We start from the raw sequence: 14,738 nt of genomic DNA, 5'->3' as shown, positions 1-14,738 counted from the left end.
AGTGCACAGGATGTATGGTGCTCACTTAACAAGCACGTATTAAATGTTTTGTTTTCTCCTCATTGATCAGTGTGTGCCTCCTGTCTTATTCACTGCAAACTATTCAAACCCTGCTCTGAAGACATAATTATTAAATTTTGTCAGAGGCTTTCCTATGGTGCTCATTACTATAGCATCAGAGTGTAGAACATATTTATTTTTACAACACCCCTGTGCAATGAGGAGGTATTACCTCCATTTTCTACAGTGGGGGCTGGGACAGAGAGAGATTAAGGTCAAAAGTATCCACTAATTTTGGGTGCCCAATTTCAGACGACTAGGACCTGATTTTTCAGAGTACATAGCATTATGTAGTAGTTTGTATAACCAAAGCACAGCTCCCGTTGACTTCAGTTGCAGCTGTGAATGCTCAGCACTTCTGCAAATCAGACCCCATATTGAGTCTGGCCCCCAGAAAATGAGGTATGTACAGTTAACAATTATCTGAGAAAAGTTTGATTTAAGTGACTTCCTCAACCATGAGTCCCTCCTCTTTGTTCCTGCAATCCCCTGCCTCATTCACTACTTAACTTCCAACTATTGCAACAAATGAGTTCTACAGACAAGTCTCCTTCACTACACAGCCCTGATTCATACCCAGAGCAAATCCATCCTGAATGAGGTGAGGGTTCTGTGGGAAAAACTAGTATGCAATCATGTAATTAAAAGACTATCATATGGCATATGTGCAAAGGAGCTGAATTTGTCACCCTCTATTCAGACTAGCACTAGAAACTTTGCTAGTGTGTTTCACAAATATTTGCTGACAGCAGAGGAAAAGCAAGTCTCAGGAATCTTGGATACTATTCCAGGCTCTGGAGGGGAGTGTGTTCTAATGGGCAGAGACACTTCTGCCCACTTCTCCCTCCCCCAGCTTAATCTCCCCCCTCCCCTTCCACCCTGCCCTGTCCTAGTCCTACCTCCTCCTGCCCCTGACTCGTCATCCCAATCCCATTCTTTTCCCCTACCCAGTGCCAGTTTCCACTCCCAGGGTTTTTCCCCTAGCCCTTGTCTCCTTGGCCAGCCAGACCTACCCTCCCTCAGACTCCCCATCTCACTTTCACCACACATTCAATCCCAGTCTCTTTGCCCAGCCATAACCAGTTCCCCCTCCCCCATTTCCTCATACTCACTGCTCCCTCCACCGCAGCCTCCCTCCCTGGGCTCCTCAGCCAATCTCAGTGTCCCATCCCCTCCAAAGACTCATTGGCGCAGTCTCTTTGATCCAGGCATCTCCTCTCTCCCTCACCCCCATCCAAGTCTCCAAAAGCACATCCCTGACACGAAGGCCACACACTACCAAATTGAGTCCCAGCTGGAAAGCAAGGGGAAGCTGGAGCTTCTCAAAGAAAAGGTTGCCAAACATTTAACATTGGCAAAACATATTTTATCCTAGCCTCGGTCTCAAACGCAGCTGAACAGTTTTGCTTGAAATTGTCCAAAAAAATTCAGTGTGAGGCAGACACACACTAATCATTTGGGTTGAAGTTTTCTGTGCAATTTGGCAAAGGTTCTAAGCAACTGAAAACAGGGTGTTATAATGGGAAGTGATAGCCAAGCTTAATTATAGGTGGTGCTATCAGCCCAACGAAAAATATACACACCTATGTTCCTCCTTGCATGTATTTGAAGGTACATACACTATTGAGATAATGGACAAGGTTCTGAGGTGCAGCACTGAACTCGCACCCCAAGGGTTACGGGGTGGCCAAGGTGGCTTTAAGTCACCCTGAGAGTTAGACTAAATTACAGCACCCTCCCAGGCTGCAGAGATGTGTGCTCTGGTCCTGCTTGCAACATCATTGCCAGTCCTTAGCCACACCGCCCCTCACCAGCATGTGTGTACAGGTCCTTAGAAAACAACCTCACGACTGTCTTCTGCAACCCTGCACTAGGAGAAACCCTCCTCTGGCAAGCAGGGCTTCTGGGAGCCCTTTATACCACTCCAGCACTTTCATGTGGCATAAAGATGCCACAACAAGAGTAAGGATCTCACCCTTAGAGACAAAATAAATTAAATTCAAAAGATGGGCAGAAAATACTCCACAATTTCCACAACTTGCTATTTTTCAAATATTTTCAATTTCAGGCCAATTTTAAAAAATGTTAACAAAGCTGTAACTCCCTAAGAAATAGGCTCTACAGTGGAAATAGTAACTAACTATAACTATCAATGCTAGAGTTAGGATCTATCATACCTAAAGTAAGTTGACTGGAAACAAGATTCTAAAGTAAATTTTAAGTTAAGTAAAAAGAAACTTTTCCATTAATGGCTGACAAGGACTCAGAGTGACTACAGTCCTCTAATTAAACTAGAATATTTTTGTAATTCCGAACCAGTTAGACATGACTTCCTGTATTCCACTCATCCTTAATATAACAGAAACATTTCCAGAATGGCCTCCAGAAGCAAAGGGTCCTGCTTCATATTTGCCTCAGGGAATTCCACTAAGTTACAGTGTTATGGAAAAGTGCAATTTGTTTTATCTAGGCCACTCTATAATTCAACTGAATTCTTGGGTTAATGCCTGGATTTTCTTTTCACAAACCTACTAAATCCCTCGGTATTTAGAAACATGACCTTTGCAACCAATGGAAGTCCTTAAACTGAAAACAAAAATAAAACTGCTTGAATGCAGCTATTACATATCCAACCCGTGCCAGTTCAACATGGTAGCAGGCCAAATGAGTATGCTTGAGGTGGACAGTATGGAAAATTTTATGAACTCAAGATTCACATCTACACATGTTGCAATTGCCTTGGAAAACTATGTAAAATATACTTGAAAAAGCTTTTTATCCAAGTCTGGAATTCAAAGTCTGAAATATTTGCATTTACCATTTGGCTATTAAAATCATTTTTGCATTTGCTGAATACACAAAATGTAATTTTAAAAAACCTATTAAGCGTACGTGTGTCAGTAATTAAGCAAAAGGAATTCATACACTATATCTTATCTGTAACTGTATTTCTTATCTGCAATTCTCTCAGCACAGTCCCAGCCACTCTAGGAGTCACAAGCCTCCACCTTGCTTTTCAGGATAGCAAAGAGAAAAAAAAAGCCTGATAAGAGGATGTTGGAATGGGAGGAACTCCTTTGTGAAAGGCTTTAAAATGTGTAGCATAAACATTGCACCACAACTGAAAATCTTTATAGCCCTGGCGCCAAACGTTGTGGGTGCAGAGCATCCTAACATTCCATTGATTTCAATAGAACATCCATGGAACTTTGGCACAATTACACTGTTCATTGAGGAGCCAAACAAAAGGAGTCAGATCAACAGATCTCCCCAACAACACACAAATTAATTTTTTCAGAAACTAATCCCTTTGGTTCTCTTTCCACTTGCTTACTTTAAAGGCGATACAGTTCTAAAATATTTGCTAGAGCAGGGGTGGGCAAACTACGTCCTGCAGGCCACATCCAGCCTGCCAACTGTTTTAAGCCAGCATGCAGCTCCCGGAAGCCGTGGCATGGCCCCCCTCTGGCACTTCAGCCGGGGCGCAGAGTCGGAGGCCACTCCACGTGGCTCCCAGAAGCCGCAGCATGGCCCCTCTCCAGCGCTCCAGGTGGGGTGCAGGGTTGGGGGCTGCTCCATGCAGCTCCCAGAAGCTGCGGCATGGCCCCCCTCTGCCTCCTACATGCTCCAATGGCCCCCTCTGCCTGTGGATGGGGCAGTATGCAGAGCCGCCTGGCCGTGCCTCCACATAGGAGCCAGAGAAGGGCCATGCCGCTGCTGCTGGGAGCCACCTGAAGCCTGCACCCCTAAGCCTGTGCTAGACTATATAAGTACTGATGAAAGAAACCACATCTCAGGAAAAGTATTCAGTCTCCATTTGGAATTAAATATTAGCTCCATGAGGAACTTTCTCATCAGATCTTTCACTGTCTGAACACATGCATTACATGATCTTTTCCATTCCATTTAGTGTTTTCTATAAGGCAACCATCATACAGCACACGTATAGTGTCATATAACTTCCTTACCTGCAAACAGGCTGCATATGAAAAGAGGAAGTAACACCATGTCCATAGCACAATTGCAGTGTCCAGAGATTATACAGCCAAGAGTGCATTCTATGGATCCAAAGCTGCATTTGGCTACATGTTATCACTGTTACAGAGCTGCTGAGGAAGTCAGTGAAATGCGCCACAAAACTCTCCTATTTTCAGTGTTGAAGTTGGTATTGGAATGTCCCAAGATACAGTTTGGATAATTATAAAAATTGTAATTCCTGAAGTATCCCAAAGACTTTTACTAGCTCTACACATACAACTCCACTAATACACAGCCACATCAGAGATGGAAGAAAACAGCAAGATGGATGCTATTCTTTACAACTGTGGCGAGAGAAGACATTTTGACAACAGCAAAACACCCACTCTTATAGCATAGCATTTTGGGATATCTAATATCCATGTAAGACCATTGCTTTGAACGTTCTAGAATGCTCCACATGGTATTCAACATGCAACAGAGGAAGGGTTGAGTGGCACATGATGAATCATGAATCACAGTGATGATGAATCAAACTCCTGCACAACAGCAGGACAAATCACCAGCTGCATCAAACATGCAAGAAGAATTGATGCGCACTGAGCTCCCAGTGCCCCAGCAGACTTCACAGCTTTACACAGCAAAATGCCTCCATTCACACCGTTCAGGTGCAGCAGGTATTTCTCCCTGCTCCTACCTCCAACACTCCTCAACAGCTCCAAATTTGACTGTTCAGTTAGAATTAAGAAGCCACCCAGGGTGCACCACTATTTGTATGTCTGACTGCTGATGTTGGCAAATAAGGGCCTGGAACACAGAATTTCTACACAGATAACCTCAAGAAATTAATACCATACTGGAGACTAAGAACAATTCTGCCCCAAAGATAAGAAATCTATGTATTAGATTCCACATATGTGATCAGAGCTAAGTGAATCAATGCAAATCTCTTACATAAATCCTATCTAATCCCTGCAGGTACTTTTGTAATCATATATGTGAATTTAGGTGGAAAGTAACTTAAATCTATTGAAAAGAAGCTAGACTACAGACTACCTAGAGTTAAATTAATCGTTTAAAAACACCATATTCCTTGCATTAAAACAAGTAACAGTGAAATCTTATCAGTTACCATTAATTATCATCATTTATTTAATGGTGACAATTACTAATACGTACTGGACCTTAAAAACAAAATCTATGAGCAGGGAAGCCAGGCATTTAAAGTGAAATCTATAGCTCTTACATTTTAATAAGGCCCCTTTTACTGTAGCATTTAAGCACTGCTAAAAATTAGTGAGCCTAAAATCTCAAATTAAGTCCTGTTAGGCAAAATCAGCATTAATTCCACTGTGGTTGAGTCCCCTGTTCTTACCAGATTCATATGCTGTTCATCTCTTGTCTTGGTGTGCCATACTCCCATGCATACAGGTATTTGACAGGTCATCCTAGATCTCTCAATCATCCTACCCCACACACGAGATGAGGAAAAAAATGTTGCAGTACAAAGCCTCCATTTTAATCATTAATCTATTGTATTAAATGGAAGAGATGCAAGTCAACAACCTGCATAGTCAAAAACCATGCCAATAAGCTTACTTGGTAAGAAAGGAGGCTACCTAAACAGTTAATTTTCCTTAATGATGTACTGAAAGCCAACCGCAACATCTTGCTGCATAGCACAACTATAATGGAACAAGTTCATCAACTGAAGGCAAAGACTAAGCTATGCCCCTCATTTCTACCCACCAAAAGTTCTGTCTCCCATCATGGAACAGATTTGGTTATAAAACTCCCTTTCTTCTCTATTTTTTTTTTGTCGTTTTTAATTTACCCTTTTCTTTAGGCAGTGCCATGCCTTCTTCTTTTTGTTCTCACCCTGTCTGTTCACAAGGAACAGCAGAGTATAGTGGCATTCTTTTTATCATGAGCCGTCCAACTTAGCATCTCCATGCCAGGCAATCCGTCTGCCATAACACATGTTCAATACATAATGCAGCATCCCTGAGCAATTCAGAGGAAGAACTGCCTGCTCACTGCCCATTGACCCTAACTCTGCCAGAAGACGTGGCTCCAAGTCAAGACAGCATGGCAGAGCATCACATTTTTCCACCCTGAGAAATCATGACTGCCCCTGGGCTTGCTACTGCCAGAAACAAAATAGGGCCATTAAAATTGGAGACCTGGGCAGGAGGGAACTGAACTGCTGAACTTGTTTCAGTGCTGAATGTAGAGCATTTGGCAGGCAGGAGCAAGGAGAATGGCTTAGCCTCAGAGTTTCCTGTCAATGCTGAGCCATATTTGACTTCCACAGAGATCGAAACACAGCTATCAGTCACAGACTGGGGGAGATGTTATGATCCAGAATATATTAAGTTACACAGAGCAAGGAAGACAGGAGTAGAAAGCATTCCATACACTCAATAGAGCTAATTTAATGTTTCTGTATCTAACCCACATGAGACTGCTACTGCTTCCAGCTAAAAGACTTAGGTGCTTTGAGCAAAATGGTTAAGGTTTGTGTTTTGGAGCTATGGTGGTCCTGGATTCAATCCCTGCTGATCACCCAATCATGGGGTTGTTACAGGTGGTCTCACAAATTTTGCATTTTTTGTTTTTTTAGTAAAATATGCAAACTTAATGTTACATCAATGTATGTTTTTGCATGTAATCTGTTACTACAATTCTGGGCCAGTTCATTGTCATTGGCTTCATTATCAAAGTCTTTTCCTTTAGTGAGAAGAAGCTGCAATCTGTAAATCCAGATTAGCAAAAAAGAGATTGCACAATAATAAATCACTGATGCTAACACTTTGCTGATTAATACAGTGGCAAACAATACTAACTGGCTCTTATCTGAATCCTTCTTACAATTTGTTTACAGTAAAAAGTTGCAACTCACCAAGATTTCTCTTTGCTCTTCCAGATTTTTTAAGAAATTTGAAAACTCACGCAGGGATGCATCTGTAACATGAAAAAAGAAAAAAGGAAATAGTGGAATAGGAGTGTATAACAAAACCAGTAATGCACACGCGCACACACAGAGCTCTCACATACCTATACATCTTTCATCATCCGTCTCTGCATCGCCAATGAATTCAAATTTAAAATCCCTCAGAGAGTGGGCAAACTTTCTTTGGGCTGCTGAAAGATCTGCAAGGCAAACAACAAGGATTTAAAACTATATTTGTCTTTAATTCAAACAAAAGCCTTTAGCAACTTGAACGTCATGTGAATTTGATATTCAAGAAATGTGTCATTTTATATCTTTCAATAGACTTCAGCAATTTCTTGTCCTATACTGAAGTGAATCACTTCAGTAGAACTATGAAGTTCCACAGCTACACAATTCTTAAATCCCATTTAAAAAGGCAAATGAATAGCACTGCAAATATCTTGTACAAAAATAATTCCGACTTTCCTAGCCAGTTTCTCACTGCTGCTTTTATTGATAGTATTTGACTACTATTGGCACAAAACTGCTCTTGTTTTGGGCAGACTACTGGATATATTAGCTAGCCAAAATTCTGCTCTCAGTTACAATAAAACAATGTTATAAACAATCATTAAGATTTCTAATACTGAAGTTGAGATCAAAACATACACTTTTCTACTGTAATGTCTGATTATAGTACATGAGAGAGTTTGGAATGTCATCAGCCCTAAAAGGCAGGTGGAGAAGAGGATGAAAGTCCCCATACACTCTTAACTTGCAGAAAAGATTCTCCTTACATCTTCATACTCAGCCAATATTAAGAGCAATTTTATATATTTAGTTAATATTTAATCTTTTAGCTATCTCATGCAATTCAGAAGGACCAGGAGTGACCATTATAAAACACACTGTGTAAACATTTTATTCTCAGGATTAGCTGGAGCTGAAACACCACAAACTGTTTTTACACCCGTTTAGCATATACGGTTTCCAGTCTGCTGTATGTTTTTCCCAATTTCACATAGATAAGAACATATCTGACTCCAAGTGCTACTGTGCACTGTGTGGTGCCAACTAATTAAAGGGATACTATCCAATTCCTATACACCCTACCAGGACACAAACACAAAAGCCACACATTTTCGGATCACTTTCTTCTGTCTTACATTCCCTTCCTCTCACATCTCTTGCCTGGTTCCTTTTCTCCCCTCCTCCTTACACTGCTCTTCCACCCCCCACCCGACCTCACCCCACCCCCGTTTGTATGATAGCAGCATTCTAGTTGGTCCCACAGTGCTGGGTTTTTCTCTCTTGTGAATGGTGCTACAACTATGCATTCTCCCTTCAACATCAAGACTCGGGGGGGGGGAGGGGGGAGCAGGCACAGGCTAACATCACGATACTCCCACACCATGGGAAAGGGGAAGGCATTTTCAAATTAAAATGCAACCTGTTAGCTGCAGGGGTGCATGTAATGTAGAAAACATTGGGAACATAAGTTCAGATGCTTTTTTGTTACAAGCAGGTTGGGACAAAATATGGCATGATTTACCAATTGAGAATAAAGTCCACCTGACTATTTGTCTGATCCAGAAAACTAGAACTGAAAGTAGGAGTCACGATGCTGCATCAAATTCATGGAACAATAGTATAAAAAATAATTTAGTATTGTTGAGCCAAAGGAGATGGGAACCAGCCATGTAGTGATGCCTTCTCTACAACTCCTTCCCCGTGCCCTTTGGCCCAGATGCTGAAGGCTTCAAATATCCAAGACAGGGAAAGAGGATGCATATCACCCCATCACTAATGGCAAGTCCTCAAAGGTTAATGCAACCAAAGGCTACATTAATTTTTTTGCACTGCCACCTGTGCTCTGTGGAGTCCCTCTAAGAAAGGCTCTAGAGCTGCAGACAGAGTCCCACTGGAGCATTCTGCCATGAGTATGCACCCTGGGATTTGTGCCCATCATCTCTAAAAGGACAGACTGAAGAGATGATGAAATCTCTGTGACAGGGCTGCCTGCCCCTTTAAGGGCCAGGAGGCCTGAGTTAGTCAGCTCCACTTGTGCCATAATTATGTCTCCCAGTCTTAGGAAGCTGGACTAACTGGGGTCAGGTGACAACCCGAAACACCTTGACCTCCTAAAAGAGCTGAGAGGAGAAACCAAAGAGAGCAAGCTGGGCTCCTGTGGAAGGCCCTGAAGTAAGGTCTGGAGGACCCCTGGAAAGTAGCCTGGGAATCAGTGGACTATCCCATAGCAGAGAAGATAGAAAGGTAGCCCGAAAGGGACTGAGACTCTGAGGGGACTCTAGGGAAGAAGACTAAGAGTCAGGGCTCTATCCCAGTGCCAGAGAGATTTAAAGGTAATCTAGAAGGAAATAGGAACCGAGCCCAGAGGGTGGACTGAAGAAGAGCCCAAGAGGAGCAGAAGAACCTTTTGGTTGTTTGGACTTCTGTTATCCCGGAAGGGAGAGTGATCCAGTCAGAGGTCTGAGACATGTGAATCCCTGGGAAAGTAAGAAAACCCAGGTGGGGGGAAAGTGAGGCAAGGAGCCCCTGCAGCACCGTGCTCAGCCAGCTGGGGATGGGGAGGGGATACAGGACAGGCACACCCTACGGTAAAGCTTTATATTAGGGGTGCTAAATCCTTTAAAGACTGACAAAGGGGAAAAGAGCAACGGTGAACAAAACAATCATAGTACAGATTGGTTATTTGTAGTCCCATGTTGCTGGGCACAGTGATTAATCACCACAAAGTGATCTATGTGTAATGTGTAAACCTCTGCACAAGCCATTGAATTGGGAGGGAGGGTTGAAGAGGGGCCATTAGAGAGAGAGATTCTGATCTATGGAAAGGATGTTTGAAATAAATGATTCAACAGGCTGCAGGAGACAAAGCATACAAGCATTGTTGACAAAGATTTTAATTCTATTTAGTCAATAGACTGTAACCACAAGATTTACCACGTCTCAGGAAGGTTTGCCTAGAATCCAGCAGTATCTCATTTTATTCTGTTAACTTATGTTAAAATTAATTTATATTTTTCTTTCTTAAGCCAAATAAATCTTTTCCTAACATACTTGGATTTCGTTTCTGTGATAGGAGACAATCACTGGTACACAGTTGTTCCCTGGAAAGAAAATGGAAACTTTTCCCCTCTCACTTCCCCCAGAGAGGGCTGAGGCTAGGTGACAGGCTTCAGCATTCCCTTACAAACAGGGGTATGAGAGAGCCATTCCCAAGGCAGCTGACTCAGGACACTGAATGTAGTCAGCTCAGCATGGGGAAAACCTGAAGACCAGGATCAGGAACAGATCAGTGCAGGATTTATTTGAGGCTTGAAGGGGAATGGCTAAAGTAAGATACTTTAGAGGTATGTAGACAAACATTTTAATCCTATCTGGAAATCATTAGGCAATCAGTTCACCCTTCATCCTTTTAAAAATCAGCCTGGTATAGGAAAAACAAAGTTGTTGATGGAATTACCACAAATATTATAGAACTCTATAAAAATACATGGTGACTCCAGAACAGAAACAAAATGTGGCAATTCACCTCTACACTGCAATATTTAAACCATAAGTTACAAGTTTCATAGACACTAACTCTCACATATACGCATCCTGTGCTAGGTCAAAAGCACTCTGCTAATCTGTATATATCCCGTAACCCCTAGTTGTTAATACCCAGCTACTTTATAATCTGGTAGAGAAATATATCTCATTTCTGTTCCATAAAACAAACTTCCTTTATAGGACAACAATCTACTGCTATAACTTCAAATAATAAGCAGTATTTTGGGTTTATAGCACCTGTGCCTCAAAGGACCCCCTCAGAGTATTTCACAAGCGCATGGGAGCAGAGGCGGGGAGTTATATGGGCCCATGATGCCAATGCTCCAGCAAATTCAAGGCACGGGGATGCAGCTCCAGCAATGTTCGGGGCTGGGTCTCTCCTTGGGCCCTGCCTGCTGCCCCGTGCGCCTCCCCCAGAGCATCGCCCAACCTCGCCTGCCGTCCCTGCGTGCCTCCCCTGGAGCATCCCTGCCTGCACCCTTGGCAGCTGCCCTGCCACTCCACACTGTTCTCCGCTCCCTCGCTAGCCACTGCCGGCTACAAAAAGGAGAGGCACCGCCGCCAGCGGAAGGAGGAGGCGCACACATGATGGCAGCCCGCCCTGGTACCTACCACAGGGGAGGCAAAGGGGCTTCCTGGATCTGAGAGAGGGCCCGGCCCCTAGTAGCACGTGCAGTGATTGTGCCGGATGAGTGTGCTGCCACCGGGGAGAGGGCTGGGGGGGACTGTGGAATCCTCCTCTCTGACCCCAGACCCAGGGCAGCCTGCCTGCATCCCAAACTCCTCATCCCCAGCCCCACCCCAGAGCCTGCAGCCCCAGCCAGAGCCCTCACAACCCGCACCCCAACCCTCTGCCCAGCCCTGAGCCTCTCCCACACCCCAGCCCTCATCTCCCAACACCCAACCCTCTGCCATAGCCCTGAGCCCCCTCCCACACCCCAAGCCCCTCACCCCCAGCCAGAACCCTCATCCCCCCACACCCCAACTCTCTGCCATAGCCCGAGCCCCCTCCCACACCCCCAGCCAGAGCCCTCATCCCTCCACACACACCCATATTGTGCAATATAGGAAAACTGTTAAACGCTTACTGTTTCCAGTTTATTTTTACACTATTTTAAAAAATAAAAGGCAGGTGGGGGTGGGTGAGGGGGTGCGCAGGACTTGGACTCATTCTGGGCATCACCAAAAATTATACAAACCTGCCCCCCCTGCGTGGGACTAATCCTACAAGGTGCTAAGCATCCTCAAATCTTTCAGTATTGTTTAAAAGCCAAAGGAAAATGAGGTCACTAAGCAATTTGCAAGATGTGGCCCTATATTCACACTGTACAGTAGAAAGACACACACACATTACACACAGCAGCCACCCCACTGTTTAGCAATGTAGTGTACAATGGTTTAGGATTGTAAAAAGAGCAATATTATGTCCAGTTGACAATGCACCAGGAATTTAGGAAGGTAGAACGTAATGATGTTACTCATTATTTTCCCAGAGTATAGCAGGCTGATGACAGGAGGAAACATGCAGAGACCAGGAAGAGAGCTGTACGTTGCTGAAAGTCACTGCTACCATCTAAAGGGAAAACAGGAAAAAACAAGCAACATCTCTAGACATCAGTGTTTAAGACCGTTTGGTGAGAGGTGTCAAATATCAAAATATCAGTATTAGGTCCAAGACACAGTCTTAGTTATGATGGATTGCTGGCAAAAATCAAAGTTAAGGTTGCATCAGAGAATTGTGTGTAGGCAGGGAAAGAATGGGAATATCTGCTAAATGTTTTACTACAGGAAAAAGATAAAACAAACTAACAAAATCAACCACAGGAGGGCTTTTCATTTTCTGTGTAGCTGGAACGTGTAGAGAGATAATGTATTCTAAAATACTGGGAAATAAAGACAGATGTTTTTGAAATTGGGTCCCTGGTGTCTCACTTTTTTTTTTTTTTTTTAATAGTTTTGCAAAGTGTACAAATGGAAATTCTACACTAAGCTTCTGGTGTATGTTACAGTATACCTACAATTTACATAACTAACGCCTATATTTTTCCATTTTACTGTTCTAGAAAATACTGTTCTATTTCATAACTGATTTAAGCTGTGCCAGTTTGAAAGCACCCCGTTAACACTATGACAACACTGCTTGCTGGGCAGTGAACTGTCTACATATGACACCAAATTCTAATGGCTCCATTTACTCTAATATCAACAGCGACTTCAGTGTCACCAATCTGAAGTGCTGCATTAAGTAATGACAACGTTCTTTACTAGGTAAAGTCCTAGGTCTTCTATACATGACAGCAGATTCACACCAAGTTGCAACAGCCACATTAAATCTAATGTTGACAGTTTTCCTAGTCAAACACTCACTATAGTCTCTGATGGTTCACTACATCATTGTTATTTTTTTTCAAGAATTGCATTACCTGCTTTTTATTTTACATCACCAATTTATGCAGGTTCTTTAAAACATAAGGCAATTCTCCCAGAAAAAAAAAAACCTTTGTTTAATGTTAGTTAAGGTTGCATTGCTCTACTTTAATAACATTTTCCTCAGATGCTCAAAGATGTTTCTCTGCCTACAGCAATAATACAAAACTCATGAACTCTTCTTACTATCCTTCTTCAGAACACCCAAGGCTTCACAATTAACATACAGCCTTAACACCAACATACATACAAGGACATAGTAAAAGTAATAATTTATTTCCTTCTTTTAAGATCTGCTTCTCTTTTTGGATTTCTTAAACACAGGTTTTGTGTTTGGCTCAAGACTCTTTAAAATGCAACAAATTTAATAGAAATTGCTAGACAACAAATACAATCTAATTTTTGTTAATTACCTAATGACAAACTTAGGATAGTCACAAACAAATACTAATTCTTCTCACAAAAGAGAAAAGGTTTTAAAAAAAATTGAAAGTCAGCCCGTCAATCTCAATAAGTTTGCAAGTGAAAGCATGTTTGACGTTTATTAAAGAAAAACAAAATATTTGGCATTAGATTGAAGTTACTTTAGGTCAAGAGTGGGATATTTCTCATGAATAAAATAGTTTCACATATAAAGACATTTTTCTTGCTGGATTAATATCTTTTTATATACAGTATTATTCTCAGAACAGGACATCCATGTTTTTAAAAAGTTGATGTATTTCCACTATCAACAAAAGTACCCATCAAATTGAAAATCCAGAAACTGCAATATTTAAGAAGAAACACTAATGTAACTCAGGTGTAAATACAGGATTTAACAACAGTTTACTGGCTAACTATGTGTTTCTTTTTAAATGGATGACAGTTTGAATTGATTCTGCTGCATCTAAAACCCAAACATTGTAGCACGATGCTAACAAAATGAGAGGCTGGAAATGAAAGATTGGAAACAAGAGAAATTGCCTAGTCTATTTTCACTGTTCAACCCGAGAGAACTACAGAAAATAAACAGCATAAATAGTGAAAAGAACATTGATATAAAAATTAGTTAATTCTTAACTAATAGGAACAATGTCTCTAACAAGAACTAGCTAGTGCTAAAAAAGGTGGGCTATCATGATGGAAGAGATCTATCTGTAAGTAGCTATATGCACCACATACCAAATTGTATTTTGGTTTATTTTCTGTATTTTTAATTAATAACAAATGATATTTTTAACAGTTGCATAATTAAGATATAGTATCAGCTTCAATGCATCTTGAAGTCATTATCAGTGCTGTGGACTTGTAGACTTTCATGGTGGAAAAAGTTATGATTTCAGATTATAGAACCTAAAATATTTTGCATATTTATGAAAATATATATACTATATTCCCTAAATATCCTGCTCTGCAGAAGAAATATTTAAGGCTTGTTTTGACTTGCATATTTTGATTATTGGGGTGAAAAGATAATGTGTTCACTACATTTTGGTACTTGCCCAACTAATTAACACCTGGAAGTCAGTTGCAAAATTGTATGATGTATGAGGAAACCGCTGCATTGAAATCTAGCAAAAAAATCATGTTACCCTGTCTATAAACAATACAACTGGCATTTTAAACTCTGAGATAAATGGGACAACAGGAACAGCAGGGTAAGTTACTTTTGATGAGTCATCTAAGAATTGGAGCATATTATATACAGTAGAACCTCAGGAATGGAAGTTATTGCTTCAAAAGTTTACAACTGAACATTGACTTAATACAGCTTTGAAAC

The 14,738-nt window shown here is 41.6% G+C and overlaps 1 protein-coding gene across 1 annotated transcript in view; it reads right to left on the bottom strand.

Annotated features, from left to right (window-relative positions):
- Window positions 1-14,738, bottom strand: part of ARHGAP10 (Rho GTPase activating protein 10) — a 246,201-nt gene that overhangs the window by 161,854 nt on the left and 69,609 nt on the right. Inside the window, exons 2-3 of the mRNA XM_034771459.1 lie at window positions 7,096-7,191; window positions 6,941-7,002 (exon numbers count right to left, since the gene is read on the bottom strand). Of these exons, the coding sequence (XP_034627350.1) occupies window positions 6,941-7,002; window positions 7,096-7,191 (158 nt within the window). The remainder of the gene's footprint in view (window positions 1-6,940; window positions 7,003-7,095; window positions 7,192-14,738) is intronic.

Source organism: Trachemys scripta, chromosome 5 (assembly GCF_013100865.1).
Source record: "Trachemys scripta elegans isolate TJP31775 chromosome 5, CAS_Tse_1.0, whole genome shotgun sequence".
Lineage (NCBI taxonomy): Eukaryota > Metazoa > Chordata > Testudines > Emydidae > Trachemys > Trachemys scripta.
Note: the sequence above shows the minus strand (reverse complement) of the source record. Positions and strands in the feature narration are given on the sequence as shown.